Source organism: Condylura cristata, unplaced genomic scaffold (assembly GCF_000260355.1).
Source record: "Condylura cristata isolate star-nosed mole 26May11 unplaced genomic scaffold, ConCri1.0 scaffold00012, whole genome shotgun sequence".
Taxonomy (NCBI): domain Eukaryota; kingdom Metazoa; phylum Chordata; class Mammalia; order Eulipotyphla; family Talpidae; genus Condylura; species Condylura cristata.
In genome coordinates, this window is record NW_004567113.1 from 19067192 (window position 1) to 19093159 (window position 25968).

At 39.3% G+C, this 25968-nt stretch overlaps 1 protein-coding gene across 1 annotated transcript in view; it reads left to right on the forward strand.

Moving 5' to 3' along the window:
• Positions 1-25528, forward strand: part of BTC (betacellulin) — a 46202-nt gene extending 20674 nt beyond the window's left edge. The window contains exons 2-6 of the mRNA XM_004681444.2: positions 1584-1682; positions 13100-13217; positions 19954-20100; positions 22323-22433; positions 23745-25528. Coding sequence (XP_004681501.2) covers positions 1584-1682; positions 13100-13217; positions 19954-20100; positions 22323-22431 — 473 coding nt within the window. The 3' untranslated portion in view covers positions 22432-22433; positions 23745-25528. The remainder of the gene's footprint in view (positions 1-1583; positions 1683-13099; positions 13218-19953; positions 20101-22322; positions 22434-23744) is intronic.
• The last annotated feature ends 440 nt before the right edge of the window (positions 25529-25968 follow it).

Consider the following 25968-nt stretch of genomic DNA (forward strand, 5'->3'; position numbering starts at 1 on the left):
TTTTTTTTTAATGTCTCTTTTGCTGTACAGAAGCTCTTTAACTTGATGTAGTCCCATCTATTTATCCTTGCCTTCACTATTGTGGTGTTGGGTGCTCTGTCTTTAAAGATGTCGCTGAAGTGTATAGACACTATGCATTCTAAAGTGTTCAACCACAAAACATTTTCCTCTCTCCCCCCTACCTTTCCACAAAGCCCATTCTTCATAGAAACAGACATATATCTGGAGCAACTTGGAATTGTTTAAAATTAATTGCCATTTATTTAGCATCCAGTTGACCTTTCTCCTAGAAGGAAACACATTCAGTAATGAATACCTGAGAAATATTGGGTATGTAGGGAATAAGCAAAATATTTCATCACCCATTTTCCTTGGCGATCCATTATTTACTCATCCACAAGCTGAGAATTTCCTTTAATTTTCTGTGTGAATTAGCCTCCCTCAAAAACTATGTATGATCAATTCTTTTTGTCCTGGGCAGGACGAAGATCACCCCAGCTCTAAACAGGTTCTGTCATCTGCTGCATCAAAGCAAAATGTTTTCTAGTGCATAAAATCTTCCATGGAAAATTAACGAATACAATTAGTGACCAATAAAGAGAAGAGAAGGGAAAGAATAGAGAAAATCATTTCCACAAGCAACACCGAAATTTACCCATGCCCAATCAAACACAGTTAGTTAGGCCAAGGCAGGAACTCTGAAGCCCATGAGCTTGCCACAAATCTAAGTCTGGTGGGGGATCATTGGAAAGGGCCTGAAGTGCCCCAACAAGTCTAAAAGGAAAAGAGCAAAATCACAATCAAGATCAAGGCTGAAATTTTCACCCACCCGTGGATTTCTCACCCGCATCTGTTTCAAGCGTTTCCTTCCACATCCAAGACCCTGGAACCAGTCCAAGGCCGAAAAGCAAACGCTGCTCCTTCACATGTCTCTGCTCCATGTGCCTCCTCCAAATCTCCTTTTTGCTCTCCCTCCAAGTCTCAGTCTTCCTTCCTCTTCTCCTCCCTGCTCAGCTCCACCCTTCTGGGGGTGAGGCAGGGAACCAGGAACCTCCCCTTTCTTTGGGGGACTATCCTCACTTAAGTTACATCCTCATTTAGGATGAATTTCATTAGCTGTAAGTGATACTGACTTGAAAATTCTGTCTTTAGTATTGAGCTTAAAAAGGCCTTTTGGCCCTCCCTGGTGGTGCAGAGGGTTAAAGCACAGCACTGAGAAGCTAAAGCCACTTCAGCATGAGTTCGATTCCTGCCTGCCCCGGAGGGGATCACATGGCGCGGCAGACCTCTCCTGACCCGCCCGCTGCTCCCCTCAGCAGTGTACTTCGTCCATCTGCCTGTTCTGCAACCCACTCTGTCTCTGGTGAAGCCTCTCACCGCCCCTGAGCCTCTGGCCTGTACCCCAATTCTGTATGAATGAAAAAAAAAAAAGGCCTTTGTACCCCTCCTCTATTGGAGAAGAGTGACTGGAATATGGAAGTTATGGGCTTGTTATTTTCATAAGTGGGTCATGACTTTGACAGAATATTGCACTTTGACCAAAACTTTAAGTTTCCCTGTTTTGGTTATTTTTGAACTTGAAGGTCTACTGATCGTCCACTGTGTTGTGGCAGATGGAAATTCCACCAGAAGTCCTGAAGGTGACGGCCTGCTGTGTGGAAGCTCTGGAGAAAACTGTGCAGGTAATATTTAGTAAGTGATACATTTGTAGTTTACCAGTTTCATGTTCTGTCTCAGGAAGTTAAACTCCCTAAGTTTCAACGTTTTGAAAATGCAGTAACCTCAAAGCTACATGTAACAGACACTGTGTTGAGTGAGCATTAACTTATTGCTAACTGTGAAGTGGATGCTGTTTTTTACTATACTTCAAGCCTAGAAAGATTGAGTAATTTGCCAAAGATCACATTTTTAATAAATAGCACATTGGGATTCATGCTCATAATTTCTTATTCTAATGTGTCCATTCACCGTACTATATGAGTGTTCAAGAGGTGTGTGCTGGACTCTGGCTTGTGATATCTTAGGCGAGATTCGCAGAAAGTTGGCAAATTCTATTCAAATTAAAAAGGTTTTCCAATCCATAAATGAAAAGAAGGAAACAGAGTTTGTATTTTTTTAAAAAAGATTTCTTTATGCATACAAAAGTGGAGTACAGGCCAGAGGTGCAGGGGCAGTGAGAGAATTCACCAGAGACAGATTGGGGAGCGCAACAGGCTGGCTGATGAAGTACATTGCTGAAGGGAGCAGCAGGTGGTCCAGGAGAGGTCTGCTGCACCATGTGGGTCACCTCCGCTGAATCAAACTCATGCTGAAGTGGATTTAGCTTCTTAGTGCTGTGCTTTAACCGGCTGCACCACCAGGGAGAGCCCTGTTTTATGTATTTTACTGGGGAGATGCTTAGATTAGTATCTGCACACTGATTAGTCTCAGACAGAGGTCAGCATTGGTAAAGGGTTGGATTATACATACTTAGGCTTAGTAGCTCACGCAAACTTTGTCACAGCTAGTCACCACAGTTGCTGGGTTGTCAAAGCAGGTGTAGCACAATGCCAAAGAATGGCTTGTATTTACTATGTGTGTTGGGGTGAGAGTTCCCCTCCTCTCCTATAAGCAATTCTCCAGACACTGGCTAGGTGTACTGCAATTTAACTGATTTTTAACAGAACCCAGAAATAGCACTGGGTTTCACTGATGCTATTCATGACAGGGTTCATTTTCATAACACTGACCAGTCACTGATTCAGGTCCCAATTACAAGATTCTGACTGGCTGTAACTCATAGGGCTCCGCAATACCTCCTCAGGTTCAATTAATTCTCTTGAGTGGCTCACAAGAACTCAGGAAAATTTTACTCCCTCCTGAGATGATCGGTTTATTACTGTTCCACATGGAACAGACGCACAGGGCAAAGTAAGGGGAAAGGGCATACTCCATGTGCTCTGAGTATACCACTCGCCCAGACTCTGCACATGTTTACCAACACAGAACCTCTGGGTGGGGGGTGGAATGATGAGCATCCCAGCTCCCCAGAACTGTACATTCTAAATGGGTTCTGCCATCAGCTGCATACAAACAAAACAAACTCTTAGTGCTTAAGAACTTCAATAGAAAATAACTTGAATACAATTAATGCACAATAAAGAGAAGACAGAATAGAGTTAAAATAGCTTCCAATGAAACACTCAAAGTTACCCATCTGTTCATGAATAAATGTCCAGCGAAACAGGCTTGACCCAAACTGGGGTTGCTGATGGCTGAAAGCCTGCCACATTCTAAGGCCGCTTCTGCTGAGGACCCAGAGCAAAGGAGCAGAGGAGCCAGGCAGATCTGGAAGGAAGAATAAAATGAAGGAGCAAGTTAAGATAAAGTCTGCCACTGTCAACCTTCCCATGGTTCTCTCACCAAAGTCTGTCTCTTTTAAGTGTCTTCTTCCATGTACCTCAAGTTCCTGGTACAAGTCCAAGGCCAGGAAGCAAGTGTGGCTTCTTTACATATCTCCCTGCTCCGTGTGCTTCCTCCAGGTCTTCTTCCAAAGTCCTTTCCAGCTTCCCCCTCACAGGTCAGCTCCACCCTTCCCTAGGAATTGCAGGGAGCCTGGAACCTCCCCTTTCTATGGCTATTACACTGTTACACTCTCTGAACACTATCCTTTTTAGTTTTCCTAGAGGTTTCAAAAAACAGTCACAATTGATTAAATCAGTGACTTGGCAACTGTCAACCTCCAGGCCCTTTCTCCTCCCAGGAGGTCTGGGAGTGGAACTCAGAATTCCAAACTTTCAGTCACAGGGTTGGTTCCCCTGGCAACCAACCCCCATCCTTAGGCATATCCAAAAGTCACTTCATTAACATAACAGAAGACATCTTTGCCACATTTATCCCTTGAGAAATTCCAAGGGTTTCAGGAATTGGTAGAATTGGGTTTCTACCACAAATGAGGACAAAGAGAAAATGTATATATATTTCCATTATAAGTCACAATATCACGCCTTAGATGTGTTCCAATAAAACTAGAAGAAAACAAAACACTGGAACACATTTCATCCTTCGCCATAGTTTGCTGACACTGGACTAAGGCTCTATTTGTTTTTTATAGACTGTATAATCTGATCTTCCAAGGGGGATGTTTCTGACTTTAAAACACACACCAGTTCAAAAAGTAAGGTGGAGCACGTCCATCCTCCCAATCCTTGGAGACTTCTTCAACCTTGGGGTATGTGACTTGGTATTAAATGCTTCTTTCCTAGCACCCTGGGGAAGTCATAACTGAGCCAAGACCATGCCAGGCAGGCAGTCCTGATGTGAGTCATAAGTTCTAGTCCAATCTTCCTCTTTCTTCCCCTCACACGAGTGATTGGCCTGGAGGGTCCCTATAGGCTGTGGTATTCATTGGTGTCTTAGATCATTCCTGCCTGGATCTGTCAATCATGTTGGGGAAAGTACATTTCAATTTTTGTGTTTCTGTGTTATTTTCAATCTCCTTTAAAATATCTTAAATAATGGCACTTTTCACATTTCCTTTGGGAATTTATTCTATAAACCAATGATTACAGTATTAAAAAAATCTTCCTCACGGGCCCTCCCTGGTGGCGCAGTGGGTTAAAGCACAGCACTAAGAAGCTAAAGCTTCTTAGCATGAATTTGATCCCTGCCCCAGAGGTGACCCTCATGGTGCGGCAAACCTCTTCTGACTGGCCCATGGCTCCCCTCAGCAGTGTACTTTGTTGATCTGCTTGTTCTGCTAGGTCTCTGGTGAATCCTCCCACCACCCCTGCACTTCTGGCCTGTACCCAGTTCTGTATGCATACATAAATAAATATTTTAAAAAAATCTTCCTCATCACTATGGTAAATATATTTTCTAATTTTTTGCCCTAAAAATATCTAATAACAGATATGTTTAACAAAAATTGTTAGTGTAGTGTATAGCACAGTATTGTTTAGTGTGGGCATAATGTACATCAGATCTCAAGAAATAATCCATCTTGCTCAAATGAAACAGCTCATTTCTCCTCTACTCAGCCCCTGGCAACCACCATTCTACACTCTGCTATTTAGACACCTGGATATGGCTATTTGGATCCTTCAAACAAGTAGAATTGTGCCATGGTTGTCCTTCTGTAGTAGAAGATTAATTTGCTTAGTAAAATGTCCTCTGCATTTGTCCATGTTACTGCAGATTACCCTTCTTTTGGTTGAGGCCGGAAAAAAAGCCCGTCCTTGGAAAAAACAACTTTTCATTACTCATTAATCTCTCTGATAGATACTTAAGTTGTTTCATCTTTTGGCTATTATGAGCAATGCTGTAGTGAACATGTAACTAGCTCTTGAGATCTTGCTTTCAATTCTTTTGGATAAATACCTGGAAATGGAATTGTTGGACCATAACTGTAATTCAATTTTTCATGCTTTTGAAGAGTCTCCTTACTATTTCCCATAGTAATGACACCATTATACATTCCCATGACAGGGATTTTCCCACATGGTCATCAAATCTTGCTATCCTTGTGTTTTCCTTCTTTTTTTGATAACGGTTATCTAACAGGTATGAGGGGATATCTCATGTTGGTTTTGATTTTCACTTCTCCAATGATTAGTGATTTCATATAGCTTTTCATGCTAGGGACCAGGTCCCATCTGAGATAAGTAAGACAGAAGCTTGTTCTTTGGGCCACCTTCCAAAATCGGGTGGTAAATATGTGATCCTTCTCTAGGGAGATACTGGGAAAAGATGTTTGCCTGTTCTAGTCTTGTGCTAAATTGGGAAGGGGGCTGGGGAGAAGCCCACAGACTCTGATTTTGCTGGTCCCAACATGGGTAGCTGGTACCAGGCCTGTCAGCAATCTGACAGAAGTCAGCCTCCATGGGAAAATTTGGAGCTTTGTGAAGGCAGCCAAATGCTTCCCTACCCCAATGAGAAACTGGGACCTAGGGAGGTCCTTCTAATTATATGGGGCTATGCTGGGAACAAGGTGTCTTGAATTTCCTTACCAGCTTTGATGTGGCTGGTTTCATGTCACTCAAGGCATGAAAACCACACAAATTAGTTTGTGAATTTCTCACAAAAGAATATTTTTATGTTTTGTTGTTGAATAAGTGTGTTTATGGGAGTGGGAGAGGAAGAGACGCCAGTGCTTCCTATTTCACTGATGCTACTTTCCTGTTTCCTATTTTTTTTTATGCTGTATATATATGCTGCTATTGTATTTCTTTCCGATTTCCTTTGACTGAGAAAGAGAGAGAGAGAGAGAGAGAGAGAGAGAGAGAGAGAGAGAGAGAGAAAGACTAGGGAGATATCGGAGTAGAATTGGATTCAACAGGGTGAACAAACATTAATTCTTCAGTGAGTCTCCAGAGTAGAACTAGATATGAACGTAAAATCCCTAAAAATGTTAATTATGAAAAAACGAGTGTTTAAGTAAAATAAAAAATATATATCATCTTTTGGAATGTCTCCACTCTGGATAATATGCTTTGACAAAATGGTGACTGTGTCACTTGAGCAGGGGGTGAGACCAACACAGTTCTGGGGGTTACTGAGAGAGATGTGATGATGGGAAGGTCCTCTTCTTTTGAAGAAGGAAGATTTGGGCTGGAAACAGAAAAATGCCTGAGAGAAAATAATTTGGAATAGGGAGCTGGGAATAATAAAGACAATAGAACAGGAGCAGATCTCTATAAACTGGTCTTTATTAACTGACTGTGTGACCTTGAGCAAGTAAGCCACTTAAGCTTCAGTGACCCAGTTTGTAACTTCTAATATGAACAAGTGAGATGATCTTTAGACTCCTTCCTTTTTCTGAATGATGTTGCTTTCAAATAGTCCTGATTTCCAAGCATTCCATTTTTTAAAAAAGATTTATTTATGCATACAGAAATAGGGTACAAGCCAAGGGTGCAAAGATGGTTAGAGGATTCACCAGAGAGAGTGGGGAGGAGAAGAGGTAGATCAAGAAGTACACTGCTGTGGGGAGCTGCGGGTGGGTCAGGAGAGGTCTGCCTCACCATGTGGATCACCTTTGGGTCAGGGGATCAAACTTGCACTGAAGCGCCTGTGGCCAGCTTGCAGTGCTGTGTCCTTACCCATTACCCCATCAGCGAGAGCCCCAAGCATTCCATTTTCAGCTTGTTGGTTTCTGCCTTGTATGAGATATTTATTCATCCTACCGATATTTATGAACACCTAATATGCAGAAGGCTCTCTTCAGGTGCCACGGATACAGCAATGAATACAATGGTTAAAGATGTAGTCAGAGGAGTATTGGAGAAATAGAGGCAATAGGATGCCATGTAAGACCTACTGAAGATTATATAGCTTTCAGCTATATAATTATCCTGGTCTCTGCATGCAGTCTAGACTGTGAAGGAGGTGCCTGGCGAGTGGATATCTTTTTCTAGAAGGTAGCTATAGTCTAGATAAACTAGATAGAGGCTGTTGCCGTGGATCTTACTTCTTCCTAGTGGTGACGTGGGGCTTAGATCAGGGAAGTGAAGAGAGTAGGCTGACTCTGCAAATATTGTCGATACAAAGTGTAGCATTTCATAAATTGGATATAGAGTAAAAAAGCAATCAGGAGGATTCTGAGATTTTTGTTCTGAATAACAGAAACAATGCATATATGAGATGAGAAAAGACTGTTTGAGGGGAATTAGGTGTTATTTTGGAAGGGCCAAGTTGAAATGTTATAGAAATAGAGCTAATTAGTGAGGCAGTTGGTACAGAGAGAAGAGATTTGAGTTGGAAATATAAAATTGGGGATGTTACCATGAGGGTGTTTAAGCCAGGAAATACCAAGGGATACAAAAAAGAGGAGAAGAGTTCAAAAACCATTGCGCTTCAGTGCATTGCAAAATTTTGAGGGTTGAAGCGATAAAGAACCTGCAGGGAGAATGGACAAGAGAGATCTCATACTCAAAAGAGGTTCACAACTTGAACTCTTGAAAAACAAAAGGAAACATACGTTTTCTTTCTGTCCATTCCTCATTGTTTCCCCCCAAGCCATGAAAAAACTTAAATGTGTGCAAACATTCACACTTCAACACTGGATTCTTCTTCAATCTTTAAAGGGATAGAATGAAGATGAGCAGCTCTAAGAGGAGGCATACTCCTGTAAGTTAAAAAATAGCAGACACCAGCGCTACTGGTTAAATGAAAGACTCACTTCATCTGTTAGCCTCCTGTATCAGCATATTCTAATAGCACAGAAGGTTAACAAGTCCATCTGGGAGATCTAGTCTTCTTTTCCTAGAATAGCCAACCCTTTTACATTTCTGTAGGAAATAGCACTTATGTAAGACAAATGGGAATCCTCCATTGTAATAAATTCTCACATTCTGCACTTCTTCAAGGACATTGTGAAGTTGAATTCCTGTGTTTCTAGGAGAGAATTGGCAAGACAAAAAAGGAAAATTAAGCTGAGAAATATAAAACCTTTTTCCTCACCTCTTGGCTTAAGAAAGTCGTAAAATTATGGAAACTCCTATTGGGAAGATGCCTAGAAGTCAAGGACTAGAATATTAAAGTCTTAGGTTGTATTTCATAGACCGGGAAGAAAGTTTTCTTCAAAACTCTGCTGTTACCACTTAAACTCTTTTGTGTATTAGTTCTCTCCAGTGTCTAAATAAGGGCTAGAGATACTATGAGGTTATCAATATTGTAAGAATTACAGAAAAACACTGTAATAACTGTACTGTTATCATTTCAGAAGACTTTCTGATATTAATGCCATTTACTTAATCATAAGATTTATCATGAGTATTGTTGGAACATGTAAGTGAAGGTGCTATGAAAAATAAACCTAAAGGATCAACTATGAAGGTTTTTTCTTTTTCTTTCTTCTTTTTTTTAACCACAAAGGCATCACAAAGTCTCTTTTTGATTTGAAGGCAAGTGTTATGTACAGAGAGACTGAGAACTATGCCATTTTAATCCATCCATCACATTGAGGAAAAGGCCATATTGAAATTAAATCTTTTGTCTAATATATTCCTCCGTTTTATTTTGGCCAGAGAACCCATTACACCTCATCCACTATCCACAGATCACTTCTTGTCTATCTGCCCCTATAATCAGAGAAAGATGTCCTTATTTCTGCTCCCTTTTGCTAACTCTTAGAATGAGATTTATCATATACTAACCTGTAGTACCCTTATGGCTTCTTATTTAGTTGACTTTAAAATCTTTGGACTATCAGATAAGGCGCTTGAGATTTATTATCTATTGAGATATATTACCCATGCCCATCCACTTGGGAGCTTGTGTTTTAACCTGGCTCACTTGTGCTTTGACCTGGTTTACTAGTGGATGAGTGGATATCATTTTCCAGTGCAACTTGGTGGGACAGATTCACTCCCAGAGGGATGTTGTAGTTTTGTAGATATGGGTAGGAAAAGGATAATGTAGGAGGAAAAGATCAATTGAATCCCACTACTTCAAGTAGCGGGGTAGACTTTATGTTCCAGATCCTGTCATTCACTTCTCAACAGAGAAACACAATATATGCAACTAAATGCTTCTGTGATAGGATTAACTTTTCCTCCTTGATAAACATCTCTGGAACGGAAGTGTAGAAGTGTAGATTGCTGCATCTCTGCCTCATGTCATCAGGTCTCAGAATAGGCATAAAATGTTAGCTTCTGCAATTGTTCCATTTTCAGATAATGTGAACTTGATGAGTACTAGGTGAAAGCAACTGAAACTTTAGGTGTATTTCAAAAGAGGGAAAACTTTCTCAGTTCCAAAGGAGGAAGAATATCATGTGGTTTTGGGGAGGTAGTATGTGTGATTTATTTTTTTTCCAGATTTTTAATTTTTAATGGACAAATCACTATTTTCTGCTTGGCATTATGGAGGGTTTTACAATCCAGATAATACTATGAATATTTAAGAACATGCTTAATTGCCAAACAACAGAGCTTTGTGAGCAATCAAAACAGGACCTGGCAGCCCTCTCTGGTGGTGCAGTGGGTTAAAGCACAGCACTAAGAAGCTAAAGCCACTTCAGCATGAATTTGATCTCCACCCTGGAGGTGACCCACATGGAGCAGCAGAACTCTCCTGATCCACCTGCTGCTCCCTTCAGCAATGTTCTTTGTCAGTTGGCCTGTTCTGCTCCCCACTCTGCCTCTGGTGAATCCTCTCACCATCCCTGCACCTCTAGCCTGTACCCCAGTTCTGTATGTATAAGTAAATAAATCCTAAAAAAAAAAAAAAAAAAAAAAAAAAAAACAGGACCTGGCAACCATTAACCATTTCCTTGGCATGGACTTGCGCTGCCTCGATGAAGAGGTTGATCAAATCACTACTATTAGCAGCTGCTAGTTAACGTGTTTTTGGTATTGTCTTCTGTGGTATTTATTAAAAGATTGGCTATATTTAAAGGGACACACCAAGTAGAGGAATTACTAAAGCTCAGAACATAGCATAGTTTGGCCTATATTTAAAGGCAAGTATACTTTTTAAAGAGTTGGAAGGTATTTCTGGAACTCAACAGATCTGTTGCTAAATTTTGCTGCCTCTTAAGTTCATCTCTTAGCTCTTCATTCTCCTGCCCAGACCCATGCTACGGGTGTCTGCATGACTCCTGCATTGCAACTTTCCTCCTTCCCCAAGCATTGTCTGCTCTAATCCAGTCTTCAATCGCCTACCTAAAATACCAACAAAATGCTTCACTGTTTGGTTTTTACATATCCCATTTTGCTTAATCCATAAGAACTTCTTCAGCTCTCTCTTGACTTGTGTTTCAAATACAAATTCCTCAGCTACTAACGTCCTTGACTGCTCTCCATCATGTCCCTTCCAAGTTCTTTACATCTGCTTTACACTCCTTGCAGTAGGCATACAGCTAGCTGACACTGTACTGTTGCTCTTGATATTCTCCATTATCCAATTGCCTTAAAAAGTTTGCATTTTTCAGAAATATTTTTAATTCCATAAACACTTTGTCAAGATTTTCTAAAGTTCTAGAATAAATTTATTTACTAGGCACTTTACAGTAATCTGCTACAAATATTCACAAGTATTTTTATATGAGCACTTTAACAGTAATTTAAGTAGATGTTACCACTTCCAGTGTACATATTAGGAAACTGAGGCTTAGACAGACTTCTTGACTTGCCCAGATCCATAAGACAAATGAAAGATGACACTCTAATTTCCTGTCTAACCTGTGTTCTTTCCACTTTTTCCAATGTTCATCACTGTATCGTTATGATGTTTTTGTTGTTGTTGTTTAAGATTTATTTATTTATGCTTACAGAGCTGTTGTACAGGCCAGAGGTGTGGTGGGTGAGAGAATTCACCAGAGACAGAGTGGGGAGTAGAACAGGCAGATTGAACAAGTGCACTGCTGAGGGGAGCAGCTGGCGGGTCAGAAGAGGTCTGCCACACCATATGGGTCAGCTCCCTGACCAGGATCTAATTCGTGCTGCAGTGGTGGCTTCCGAGAGCTTCATAATGTGGTGCTTTAACCCTTTGTGCCACCAGGGAGAGCCCTCATTACGATGGTTTTTACTGATTACTAACTAATCTCTTGAATTTGTTATATTGTACAAATTCATATTGATAGGATATCCTTTATTTATTTATTTCTTAATCTTTTTGTAATGCCTACTACAGGACTCTGGAAATAAAAAGCACTTAAAGATAGAATTCGAATGATATTTTACTGATCTCTATTAAATATACAAGTCTTTGCCCTTGAGATACTTTGCACTTATTTCTGGGTGAAGTTTTAGTAAGACTTTCACTGATTGGCACACACAGAAATGAACATCTGGCGTGCACAAACATTGAACATGGCTGGTAATCAAGTACTGGACCAAAATCAGGTCACCAGTTTCTCAGCAATACTCTGCTACCCCTTGAAACTCGGTACCATGACCTGAAATCATAGGAATTTGCTGTGTACAGACCACAGGCTCTTTACAATGCTTCTTTCCTGGCTCTTGGGCAATTATACACATTATGTGTGTGTGTGTGTGTGTGTGTATTAATAAAGAGATTGTTTAATGTCATTGGAATTGCAGGTGCTATGCCAAACCTGATGTCAAATTCCCTTTAGAAGTGAACAGTGATCTTCCAGCTCTATATGCACTGAATCCTATAGGTGATCCTGTTCATGTGGAGAAATCTGACCCTGAGTTAAGCTGGATACTTAGCTCTTTCTCTGGGTGTGGGCCATGACTCAACACAGACTAGCTAGCTAGTTTTTCTCTACTCTTCTTGACAATCTTTATTTATTGAAAGGTTCTCCATGTAAATGATGACAAAATTGCTACCTACTGCTGTCCCCATTAGAAAATTAGGCCGTCAAGATTCTCAAGGAAAAGATGAGGGAGTCAGTGCAGCATTGAAGTCCTGGGTATCAAGCTTCCAGTTTTTCCCTCCTCCTTTGGGAAAAATGAAATCACCCAGGGGCCCAGAGAGATCATTTAGCCAAGTGTGACTTCTGAGCACATCAGGCTAGGAGCATATGACAGCCACATGGGGCTCTATGGAGCATGAGAACATGGATTTTGGAATGAAACCACCTGGGCTAGAGTCACAGCTTTGCCACTGAGTAGCTGTGCCATCCAGGAAGGTGACAACCTCTGCGTTGTTGCTCATCCTTAAATAGAAGATTGGATAAAACTTACCATATATGGCTATGATGAGCATTACATGAGTTAATATATATTAGGTATGTAGACCAGCCTCTTGCTGGTAAATGCCATGTGAGTGATTAAGTTACAAAACTAAAGAAAAGAAACAAAAAGAAAAGGAAAACAAACTTCATTCCAAAACCTACAACCTTGCAGCGCTGATAATCTTGGAAGGAATAGTCTTACCACTTACCCCAACCAGACCCTGTAAACACCATCTGAGAGATACTTAGGTCATAGAACTTAATGAAACATGATATATTCCCACCATAATCTTCATTACTCAATCTCGAGAGCTATTTTGGGGTAACTACAGTTTCATTCGGTGTGTAAAGAAGGAAAAATGAGATGTGGTATATGCGACAGAACCAACTACTATCAAAGACAGAAAAGTGATCCTGCTTACAAATGCGTAATTTAAATGAGTTAGTTCATGGAACTTTTTCTCATTTTTTTTTCAGCTACTACCACACAATCAAAACGAAGAGGCCACTTCTCTCGGTGCCCCAAACAATACAAACATTACTGCATCAAAGGGAGATGTCGCTTCCTGGTGGCAGAGCAGACACCTTCCTGTGTGTAAGTGGAGAGATCCGCGACAGCAAGTAACGGGGTAAAGCAGGGCGCTGCCTTGGGCTTGCCAGCGCTGGAAAGTCTGAGCTAACCACGCCATCTGTCGGGACACACTTATGCTGGTCCAGCCTCAGGGCACGTTTTAGGGGCCGCATGGGCAACTCCTTGTGGAGAAATTGACACACACTCTCCTCCTGAAATAGGAGCTTGTGAAAAAGTCCAGTTCTGCTTCTAGGCAGGGCTCTGTCTTCTGCCGGCTTCCACAGGCCAAACTGATTCTGGTTTGCAGTTTTTCAGCTCAAATAACCCATCAGGTGGTTCCAATGGAAACAAATTCTTTTGGCATATGTTGTGTGTTTGAAGTTGATGTAAATATGGAGACATTTCTACCAAATTAAAAGTTACTTTTTTGCAGGTGTCAATTAGGGGCAAGGAAATTGATTCTATTTATAAGAAAAGAGTCACAAAGTTTGTTTGCTATGCAAACAGTGAAAAATACTCTAACTCACAATGGATTAAAAGTTCACTTTTAATTTTACTCAGGCACCCTCCCTGGTGGCCAGTGGGTTAGAACATAATACTACAAGCTAGTTGAGGCCCCTTCGGTGCGAGTTCGATCCCCCGCACCACCCCAAGGTTATCTACATGGCACAGCAGACCTCTCTAACCCGCCCGCTGCTCCCCTCAGCAGTGTACTTCGTCGATCTGCCTGTTTTGCTCCCCACTCTGTCTCTGGTGAAGCTTCTCACCGCCCCTGCACCTCTGACCTGTACCCCAGTTCTGTATGAATATACAAATAAATCTTTAAAATCTATATATTGAGCCATTTAAAAAAATAATTTTACTCAGGAACAAACCCTTTTTCATTTTTAAAATATTCACTTTCTTTTAAGCAGATGTGTCCCTGCGCCGGTTCCCCATAGAGGAACAGGATTTTTTTTTATTTATTTATTTATTCATACAGAACTGGGGTACAGGCCAGAGGCTCAGGGATGGTGAGAGGCTTCACCAGAGACAGAGCGGGGAGCAGAACAGGCAGATCGACGCAGTGCACTGCTGAGGGGAGCAGCGGGCGGGTCGGGAGAGGTCTGCCACGCCATGTGGTCACCTCTGAGGCAGGCGGGGATCGAACTCATGCTGAAGCGGCTTTAGCTTCTTAGTGCAGTGCTTTAACCCACTGCGCCACCAGGGAGGGCCCGGAACAGGATTTTTAAGATAAAATTTTGACCTAAATTTCCTAGAATGTTTATGTTAACCTGTGCAGTTCGCCCAGTACACATTTTTTCCTTAAGTATGTCTGAATAGTGGTACCAAATTCTATTTAAGTAGAACTTTTAAGAGTCATGGGCTTCTTCAAAATTCAATTAAGTTTAATTTTTAAAATAAAACACATGGATAAGATTTAAAGAGGGTCAAAATTGCTAGTGTAAAGGAATAAGGCCAACGAGCCTAAGTATGTGCTGGGAAATATAAAGCTAGTTCAAAAAAATCATTTAATTACTCACTGGCTTGGGAAACTATATTGAGTTTTAAAAATATTGATGCCCTTTCACCTGGCACATTTCCTTACTGATCCCTGTGTCTGCAAACTGTTGTTCTTTAATATTGCTGCCTTCTAAAATCACAGGTAGTGTGGAATCTAAAGCAATGCAAGCTTGTCCCTTTCAGTCAGAGGTTAAAATTCATTTCCTTGGCTCCACAACTCCTCTAATCCTGGCCTAACCCTCGGCCATCTGCACCCTATTCTCCATGACCCCCTAGAATTCCACACTCCGGCCTGTGGGTTATTACAGAAGCTTTTCTCACTGCCTGGAAAGCTTGGTCTTCTTTGTTTTTGAAATATGATCCTAGAAAAGCTTTAAGCTTTATTGTGTGTATGTTTAGTTTTTATATTTTATTTTTTGGTTGCCACTATTTATTTAATATTTTTACATCATTATTCATTTATATACAATGTATGCTTTATCATCGCATGTATAGTTCCCAAGAAATTCCGACCACCATACTCCCTTGTGCTCTTCCCACCCATTTTTTTTTTCAAAATTTATTTATGTATTCATATAACAACTAGGTTACAGGCCAGAGGTGCAGGGTGTGGAAGGACTTACAGAGACAGAGTGGGAAACAAGCAGATGATTCCTGTTTTGATCCAATTTCATCCCCTCCCCCCCAAAAAAAACATTTCCCACTGAAAAATATCTTTGGTTTATAGTTGTCTGTTGATTTTGATCTTTACTTTATTATAATCACTCCGTACCCCTCCTACCCCCTGCCCACCTCAATCCCTTATTTCGCCTGTAAGTGAAACCATCTGGTATTTTTCTTTTTGGCTTATGTCACTGAGCATGATCTCTTCCAGCTCCATCTGTGTTGCTGTGAATGGAATGAGTTTATCTCTTTTGATTGCTGAGTAATATTCTATTGTGTAAATACCACATTTTTCTTTATCCAGTCATCTATTTTTGGATATTTGGGTTGAAGTTTCCATAGCTCACCTAGTGTAAATATTGCTGCAGTAAGCATAGGTGTGCAGGTGTTCTTTTGAATTGATGTTTTTGTGAACTTTGGCTAGATACCCAGGAGTGAAATTGCTGGATCATATGGGAGGTACATTTTTAGCAATTTGAGGAACCTCTACACAGCTTTCAATTTTGGTTGGACCAATTTGCATTCCCCTGGCAATGTAAGAGAATTCCTTTTTCTCTGCATCCTCACCAACATTTGTTGTTGCTAGTTTTTAAAATATTGTAAAATATGTGCCATTCTCCTTGGTGTAAGATGGAGAGCTTATTCTTTTATTATTATTTTTTAATTCCCATGAAAGACTTTATTTTTTTCCTTTTTGTTTTTTAATAATATAATAGCTTATTTTTTACAGCATTTTGTGCCTTTTTCAATCTCAGTTGTAATCCCCGTGGGCTTCCCATCACCACATCAGCTATGTGCCATCACCACAGTCCAGTGCATTTCCCTCCCCCCACTGTTTTTGATCCCATCCCCCACTCCACCCCCATAGAATGTCTCTGGTATACAGTTGTTCATTATTATTATTATTGTCTCTCCTGGTCCTTTATACTCCTGCTATGAGTGAAACCACCTGGTATTTTTCCTTTTCTTTCTGGCTTATTTCATTAAGCATGATCTTTCCCAGCTCGATCCATGTTGCTGCAAAAGGCATTTATTTATTTATTTATTTATTTTGGTTGCTGAGGAATATTCCATAGTGTATATGTACCACATCTTTTTTTTTTAATTGAAAGATTTATTAATTTATTCGTACAGAACTGGGGTACAGGCCAGAGACGCAGAGGGTGAGAGGATTCACCAGAAATAGAGATAGGGGTACAGAACAGGCAGATCAACAAAGTACACTGCTGAGGGGAGCAGTGGGTGGGTCAGGAGAGGTCTGCCTCGCCATGTGGATCTCTTCTGGGGCAGGCGGGGATCGAACTCATGCGGAAGTGGCTTAAGCTTCTTTGTGCTGTGCTTTAGCTTGCTGCGCCACCAGGCAGGGCCCTGTACACATCTTTTTAAGTCAGTCATCTACTTTTGGGCATTTGGGTTGTTTCCATGTCTTTCCAATTGTAAATAAACATGGGAGTGAAGGTGTCTTTTTCAATCAGTGTTTTTGTATCTTTTGGTAGATACCCAGGAGTGGGATTGCTGGGTCCTATGGAAGCTCCATTTTTAGGGGAGCTTATTCTTAATGATATTTAAGGTGCAACTCAAACATCAGCTCTTCTGGACCCCTGCCCTGACTTGTTCCAAGACTCACATTTGGGTCAGAATTAGATATCCTTCTCTGTCTTCTGGTCACATTCTACGGATGCTCTTTTCCCCATTGTTTAACTTCCTGTTTCTTTGCATGACCCATCTATGACTATGAACTCCTTAGGGCAAGGTCCACAGTTTATCTTTTTGTGTTCTAGAATCAAGTACATACCTGGAATTTACTAGGTGCTCAAGAAATGCTGGAGAAATAACAGAATAAGTCCTCCTAGTATAGTCTATTCAATGGTGTTTTAACATCAAAACCCAGGCTTTAATATGAAACAGGAACATCTTCTTACTAGTGGATTGACACAAAATAACTGGGAGGTAGAAAAGCATGGGACGCATGACAAAGATTTTGGAGTCCAACAGACCTTTGTTAAAATTTTATTTCTGGGGTCTCCCTGATGGCACAGCAGGTTAAAGCACATCACTATAAAGCTATTGCAGCCACAAGTTCGACTCCTGGCCAGGGGGTGACCCACATGGCATGGCAGACCTCTTCTGACCCGCCCGCTGCTCCCCTCAGCAATGTACTTTGCCAGCTGGCCTGTTCTGCTCCCTACTCTGTCTCTGGTGAATCCTCTCACCCTTGCATCTCTGGCTTGTACCCCAGTTCTGTCTCTATAACTAAATAAATCTTTAAAAAAATTATTTCCACCCACTATAAGCAGTGCTAACAATGGCACATTTACCTTTCCTGAAGGAAAGTAGTGTCTTTCCTTGAGTGTTGGAAACTAAGCAAAATAATGTGGTGAGTAAAAATAGTTCTCATGGCACTCAACACAGAGTAAATTTTCCATAGGATGTACCAGTGAGATGACTAGGAGATGTTTAGCCAATGCTTGATGTTGTAAGTGACTTAATGTAGTAGAGATTCAGATAGAACTGTTTTGTCATTGGTGACTACTCATTTTAGGAAACCAGAAGTAAATCACTTACTAGAGATCATAGAAGCTTGTGATTCTTGTTTTTTTTTTTTTAAAGATTTATTTATGCATACAGAACTGGGGTACAAGCCAGAGGTGCAGGGGCAGTGAGAGGATTCACCAGAGACAGAGTAGGGACAAGAAGAAGCCAATTGATGAATTACACTGCTTAGGGGAGTGGCGGGTGGGTTAGGAGAGGTCTGCTGCACCATGTAGAACATCTCTAGGGCAGGGCTGGAAATCGAATTCATGCTTAAGTGGCTTTAGCTTCTTAGTGCTGTGCTTTAACCTGCTGTGCCACCAGGGAGGGACCCCTGTTTTTAATGTAAACAAAAAGTGTGTTGCAAGCAACTCAAATTTTCTTAGTCTTCTTAATATTTCTTGGGAAGGAGAATGTTTCTAGATACATCATTTTAATTTATTTATTCAACATAGTTCATTAAACAGTTTTATATATGATCCGGACATGAACTTAAGTAGTCACTTTTTTTTTTTTTTGTGCATACAGAACTGGGGTACAGGCCAGAGGCTCAGGAGTGGCGAGAGGCTTCACCAGAGACAGAGTGGGGAGCAGAACAGACAGATCGAGGAAGTACACTGCTGAGGGGAGCAGCAGGCACATCAGGAGAGGTCTGCCTCGCCAAGTGGTCACCTCTGGGGCAGGCAGGGACTCGAACTCATGCGGAAGTGGCTTTACCTTCTTAGTGCTGTGCTTTAACCTGCTGCACCACCTGGGAGGGCCAGTAGTCACTTTTTAAATCATAATCCAACTCGCTTATCTATACACCTCAGTTTCTCCACCTAAAAAATGGGATCATTAATAGGCTTACTTCAAAGGTTGTTTGTTAATGAACCACTTGGTTTAATACTTACAAATCTCTTAGAATAATATCTGGTGATTATTTCAGTTGGTAATCCCAAATCCTGACTTTGCACACTCCTCAAAGGACAAGAACATCTTAAAAAGTTATTTAAAATAAAAGATGTTTTAAATTTGTTGGATAGATTAAAAACTCACTTATTCAGTTCCTTCCTGGTGGCTTAGGGATTGAGCCTCAGCGCTATCTCCACTACAGCCTGAGTTTCACCCCTGACCAGGGAACAAGTTCAGTGAAAAATTCAGTGAAGCACAGCTAAAGAATGGAACCCAGAGTTAAAAATTAGAAAAGCATTTCAAAAGAATAGCCAGTAACTGCTGTCTATTTTTATGGGAAAAACTTGTTTAAAAATATTATAGCTAGTAATTTTATTAGAAAAACATTTAAAATAACTGGAAGAAGCAATATTTGTAAGATATTGTGACCCTAAAAAACTTTAATCTCCACATGTGCAATTAAGGGTGATATTTCCCCTCCAGTTCCAGTCCTATGAGCAATATATTTCTGATATTTTGAGATATTACTAAGCTTTCTTCATTTAATTGTGGCCTTGAATGAAGATCCCTGGCTACCTGGCAGTAAATAGTCCCTTATTGGCCGTCCTTGGCGGCACAGTGGGTTAAAGCACAGTATTAAGAAGCTAAAGCCACTTCAGCATGAGTTCAATCCCCAGGCCTGGAGGTGACCCACATGGCCTACAGACCTCTCCTGACCCGCCCGCTGCTCCCCTCAGCGGTGTGTTACAGTACATCTGCCTGTTCTATTCCCCACTCTGTCTCTGGTGAATCCTCTCACCGCCCCTGCATCTTTAGCCTGTACCCCAGTTCTGTATGCATAAATAAATATTTTTTTAAAAAAGTTCCCTTATCATATGATGCCCTTTTGCTAGATGTTTTTAGGCATCTTTGCTTTCATTGAGCCTCACCTTTCAATTGATGGTTGTGACTAAGCTTTTCTTATCTTTTGAAGTATTGTAACAGCTACATTGATAGCTTTACAAGAATTCCTTTCTTGGGAGATAGTTTTTTTATTTTTCTTTGAAGAAATTGTGTCTTTTATATTAAGTCCAAAAAGGGAAAAGTGTCAATTTCTTTAAAAAAATTCTTAAAATTATTGTATATTTTATATTGTCGTTTCATTTTTCTTCTTGTTTTATTTTTACAGCTGCGAGGAAGGGTACGCTGGGGCCAGATGCGAGAGAGTTGACTTGTTTTACCTACGAGAAGACAGAGGGCATGTTTTGGTGATTTGTTTGATAGTTGCTATGGTAATTTTTATCATTTTGGTGGTTGGTGTCTGCATATGCTGTCAGTAAGTATTTTGAAATTAATTTTAAGTAAATCTGAGAAATCGTATTTTGCTCATTGTTTCCTTCTTTCTCTTCTCCCTACCTTTCTCTTTCCTTTTTTTGCTTAGAGAATAGATCACATTTTCAAGGTTTGTCATCATTTATATTGAAGTATTTATTTGTAATAAAACTCAACATATGAGTGCTTATCATTTTAATGGGCATAATATATTTAAAATAAAAATTGAATAAATTTAACTAAAAAAAAACAGGATCAATGAAAGATGAAATGGTTGAAAATGGTTAAAAAATGAAAACTTCCAGTTATAAGGTAAATAATTTTCAGGGATGTGCAACATGGCAACTCTAGTTAACAGTATTGTATGATATTTTTAAAGTTGCTAAGAGAAGCTGCTTTTTGGGAAAGCAAATGAGTTTACAACCTTGTATAGGTTCCAAGAGTACACTTTCTCTTGGAAGAAAATATCCACCAAATATCCATTCACCATCCATCAACAGCCACTTGACTCCTTCTAATCTCCTCATCTGTTTTGAAAACCACCGTTCTGTGGTCAAAGTCTAAGGTTGTCTTCTTTCCAAAATAAGTGAAAGCATATGGTATTTGTCTTTTTTCTTCTGGCTTATTTCACTTAGCATAATCCCCTCAACTTCCATCCATGTTAATTGCAAATGGAAGATTTCACTTTTATTTTTAAGGCTGAATAATAATCTATTGTGTATGTATGTTTATGTATATGTATGCACATATGCATACACATATATTGATACACACATGTATTTGTACATATGTATCAACTATATATACTTATAACATCTTTATCCACTTATCCATTGTTTGGTTTGTTTCCATACCTTAAGGATTGTGAATAGTGCTACATTGAACATAGGGATACATTATTTTTTCAAATTAGTGTTTTCATATCCTTTGGATAACTACCCAGAAGGGAGATTAGTGGATCATATGGTAAAACTAGAATATTTTTGTCAACTCCATACTGTTTTCCATAATGGTTGCACAAACTAACACCACAGTCATGAGGGTCCCTTTTTCCCCACATCCTTGCCAACAGTTATTGTTTCTTGATTTTTTTGGTCACATTTATTCTAATTGGTATGAGTTGAACTCTAATTGTGGTTTTTATTTTTATTTAATTTTATTTATGATCAGTAATGTAGGTCATCTTTTCATGTGTGTTTTGGCTATCTGCACATCTTCTCTGGAGAACTGTCTATCCTTTGGTGAACTATGCATTTTGATTGGGTTATATGTTTTTCTTAAGTAGTAAGAGTTGTGTATATATTAGCCATTCGTCTAATATATTGCTCACAAATATATTCTCCCATTCAGTAGGTTGCCTTTTCATTTTAATGATGGTTTCTTTCACCATGCAGAAGCTTTTTAGCTTAATATAGTTACATTTGTTGATATTCTTCTAAGTAAGTGATTTTTATAGTTTCTCAAGAAATTTTACAAGAAAAATATTGTGTAACTCAATGTTGCTGTGAGAACAGCTTCTGCAGAGTCATCTGGGATCTAGACTCTTTGACTCTTATCTCAGTTCTGCCTTTAAATACCTTTGAGAACTTGAACAAATTTCTTAACATCTTTAAACTTTAATTTGATTTTCTCTGAAATAATTTGTAATAACTCTTCTTATTATAACTGATTTAGTTTTTTCTCTTAGTTTATGAAAAATATTTTACAATGCCATGTTTGGGGCGGATTTGGGAAAGGTTGATTTTCTTACACTAATTTTACTGGATTACTTTTGAACAACAGTTTAAGAAAACTAGATTGCAGTCCAGAATATATAACATATGTATTAATTGATGCATCTAGAAGACTAACTGGCATATCCAAAGGCTATTTTTATGTCTATTTTCCACATGCACTTTCTCGTTTCATGCTACATAATGTGTATCAAGCTATTTTATAAAATAACTAGACCTGAAAAAAATGTATTTGTGTTAACCAAGCTCTAGCCACAACAGATACCATTTTATTTCTATTTAGAAATTAGACCCTACTGCCACACTACTGCCTATAGAACAATAACAATATTTTAAGAGCTATCATTTGAGAGTAGAGAAAGAGATGGCATACGTGAGAATTAAAATATTTATGGAAAATATTGATTTTGATGTAGAATGAAGTCATAGGACATCTTAATGATTCATTTTCTTTTCATGTGAACTAACAGGGCCATTTTAACACTTTTCTAAGTCCTCTTAGGAAACGTCGTAAAAGGCGGAAGAAAGAAGAAGAAATGGAAACTCTGGATAAAGATATCACTCCTATAAATGAAGATATTCAAGAGACTAATATTGCTTAATGGTAAGTGTGATAAACTTGGTGGATGAAAACCTATTCAGGTGACATTTATGTAGTGAAATGGAGTTTAACTGAATTAAGTAAATCATTCATTGGAAGGTGATTGTTTTAAAAGTCTAAAAATTAACATTTTCCCATAGAATCTGAAACCAAATGAAAATAACTTCTGGGAAGATGCGTTTGCTTCCAAAGCCTGGAAAGACTGGAGGAAGTGTTACCTTGTCACTGAGAGGCTCCTCCCCCTCCCCACGGGACCTAGAGCTGTAGACAGAAATAGCTACCTGGAACCTAAGTAAGGCAGGAGGTGAGGACTGGAGATTAATAGCTGTGACTTTCCTTCTCCAGACCATCAGGCAAATTCAAACCAGAACCTGAACTTGGTGGTCAGGGAGCCTTTGTGATGCAATCTGCAGCCATCAGTCCCCAGGAACACACACAGAGGGTAGAGACAGCCTCCAGGAGTGTAACTAGCATAATCAGCCCAGGTGCTTTGGAATATAACAGCATCAAACCCAATCAAACTGGTTTAAAATGAGAAAAGGCATTGGCTCATGATAGCTGGCTGCTGGAAAGGAAGATTGTCTCCTGGTTCAACTAAGAATGAAGACAATCTTCCTTTCCACTCAGGGAAGCACATTTTTTGTTTTGTTTTGTTTTAAAGATTTATTTATTTATGCATACAGAACTGAGGTACAGGCCAGAGATGGGGGGTGGGATATGTTGGGGTGGGTGAGAGGATTCACCAGAGACTGAGTGGGGAGCAGAACAGGCAGACTGACTGAAATATACTGCTGAAGGGAGCAACAGGTAAGACAGGAAAGGTCTGCTGTTCCATGTGGGTTAACTTCCTGGCCAGGGATCAAACTCAGGTTGCTGTGGCTGTGTATAACTTCCTAGTGCTAACACTTAACCCCTTGCACCACCAGGAAGGCCCAGGAAGGCACGTTTTTTAAGCATTTTTTTTCCCCTTTTGCTTCTCATTGTTTGAAGAGTTGACTTCATCCTTGGCTAGGGATATCTTAAGTCATAACAGATACCAGTAGTATTTGAGGCCACTTGCTTCCTTGATTACATCAGCAAGAGAGAGCAGTGACTTTCCATAGTTCTTTTAGCAGTAATTAATACCTCCTTTCTCAGAAACTACCAGCAGATTAATGGGGTATCAAGGAATTACAAGATTCTCCTAACAATACCAGGATGACCCTAAGGAACTGAAAGCAAAATTCAGGTTCCATATTTTTTTTTTCTTAGTTGCATAACACAATTCTTTTGAATGCTATGTCCTTTTATCTCTCTCTCTTTTAATTCCTACAGGCTATGAAGGTACCTCCAGGCTGGCTTGCTCATTTGAAAATGGACAGACAATGTCTCAGGAAAGCTGCCAGCTGAAGTGAACTCAAATAATGTATTTACTTTTTGCTTGTAAAGTTTGTGTTGTTTACTATTGTTTTATAATATAAAAATAACTTTATTATTTTTAAGTAATTGGGAAAAATCCCCCAATTAAGAAGGGGAATTTTAATAAATTCCCAATTTAAGTTTTGTGACCAGGATTACTAGTCGAACAAAAAGAAAAAGGAGTTTAGATCTTAGGAGTTAAATTAATCATAAACATTTATTGAACACATAACATGTGCTAAGAGTTTGAAATATATTATTTCATTTAATCCTTGCAAGAACCTGTGAAATACGTATTATGGTCCTCACTTCCCATATATGAAAACAGGCCTAAGGAATTTAAATAATCTACCCCAGATTTATAATTAGAAACAGGAAGAGTTGGAACCAAGATTTACCCAAGTTCGAGTCATTTGGCTGTTTTATCTTTGTTAATTTTATAACCCCAAATTTTGTACTGAACTATGTTTTACCATGACCCAAATTTTGGGGTCATTTTCCACAGACACTCCAAATGCAGCCTTGGCCTGATTTCCTTTACCTTCATGCTTTCTGTAGTGTTGGCTTTTTATCACGCTGTGGGTTTTTTTTTGCTCCTATATAAATTCTCAATAACACGAATAAATTCTTACATTTTCAAAGCAACAGATTTATCCCTCAGCTAGGCTAATAGATAGAAATGGAAAGTAAATGCCTGGCAATCTTCAAGCCCAGGGAAGTATTAATGCTCATGAACACATAAATAATACCACCAGTAGAAGCTATTTATTCCAAGGTAATGACTAGTGACAGGATACTAGAGTCCAGGCAGATCTTGGTTAGTTGTGGTCATATTTCTTCATTTTGTTCTAAGAAAACTACCTGCAATTTTTTTCAGGTAAATTTAGTGCAATGAAATCATGACTACAATCATTTATTGCTTGGGATTATCTTGCCAAATGCCCCTTCATCTCCATATGTATTTAATAAGAACTTTAAAATCTGAAAAAGCAAAATCTAAATATGGCTAATATTCCACAGACTATGGAACTTTTTTTGTTGACCTGGTAGATCATTTACGAATACCCATGGAAGTTGTCTCCATGCTGTTGTATGTTGGTTTTTTTGCTGATCAAACGGTTTATGTTACGGGATCTTTGTAAATTTTATGTACAGTGTAGACTACATTCACAATATGTAGCAGGGAATTTAGACAACAGGTAGAGTTGTATTTCACCGTCTATCACACAGAATGCTGAGAACAAGACAGAGGCTGTGTTTACATATAACACAGAACGAGCTCCCCTGTCAATAAGTGTGAGTCAACAACGGATCATTTTCTAAATCTATATTGTCTCCTGTTAATGACCGTCCTTAAAACAGGATTATTCCAACAAATTCATGTTGTAGATGCTCTAGTTTTAAGTTTCTGGGTTCACATATGCACTTTCTCTTTCTGTCTTCTTTGTTACTAAGAGGGCTTTACAAATGCTTGTCAGAGCATTTAACAAACAACTCGATACTGTAAGTATTCCTGAACCAAGTTTGGCCAACCAATGGATTTTCTCAAGTCATTTCATGCTTGAAGATTTTGTTCTAATACTAAAATGCTAATAATATCTCTTAAAATTTAGTAGTCCTGGTGTCAAGAAAAAACTGAGGTTTCTAAAACTTTTCAAACTGTATTTTATCATTGTTTTGCACATACTAAATAACCCCATTTATGCAAACTGTCAATATGATCATGTAATAAATGAAATTTATTTTTAAAGCAAACAAAGATGTGTTTCCTTGGGAATTTTCTATTGGTATCATGAATTATTAAAAGAAATATATTTTGCCTTAAAAACTTTGTATCCTATGGGGTCTTCTATTAGTAAATTTGAAATCATTCATTCAGATCTTATGTTTTCCTTACAAACTGAAAAATTTGGCAGTGTGATGGACACCTATGGGATTATCTATCTGACCAAAATCTGGTCATATTTTTGAACCCCACCTCCAGCTACATTTGGGTAAGCACTAGTCAAGTTGGACCAATTTCAAGAGTGTGGGGAACATAAAGTGAAGTTAATTTTGTTGACCTCTTTGGATATAAAATGTGCATTTTGAAACTATTAGAAATCGTGTTTTGCTCCATGTGAACCAGGAAAAAAAAAGT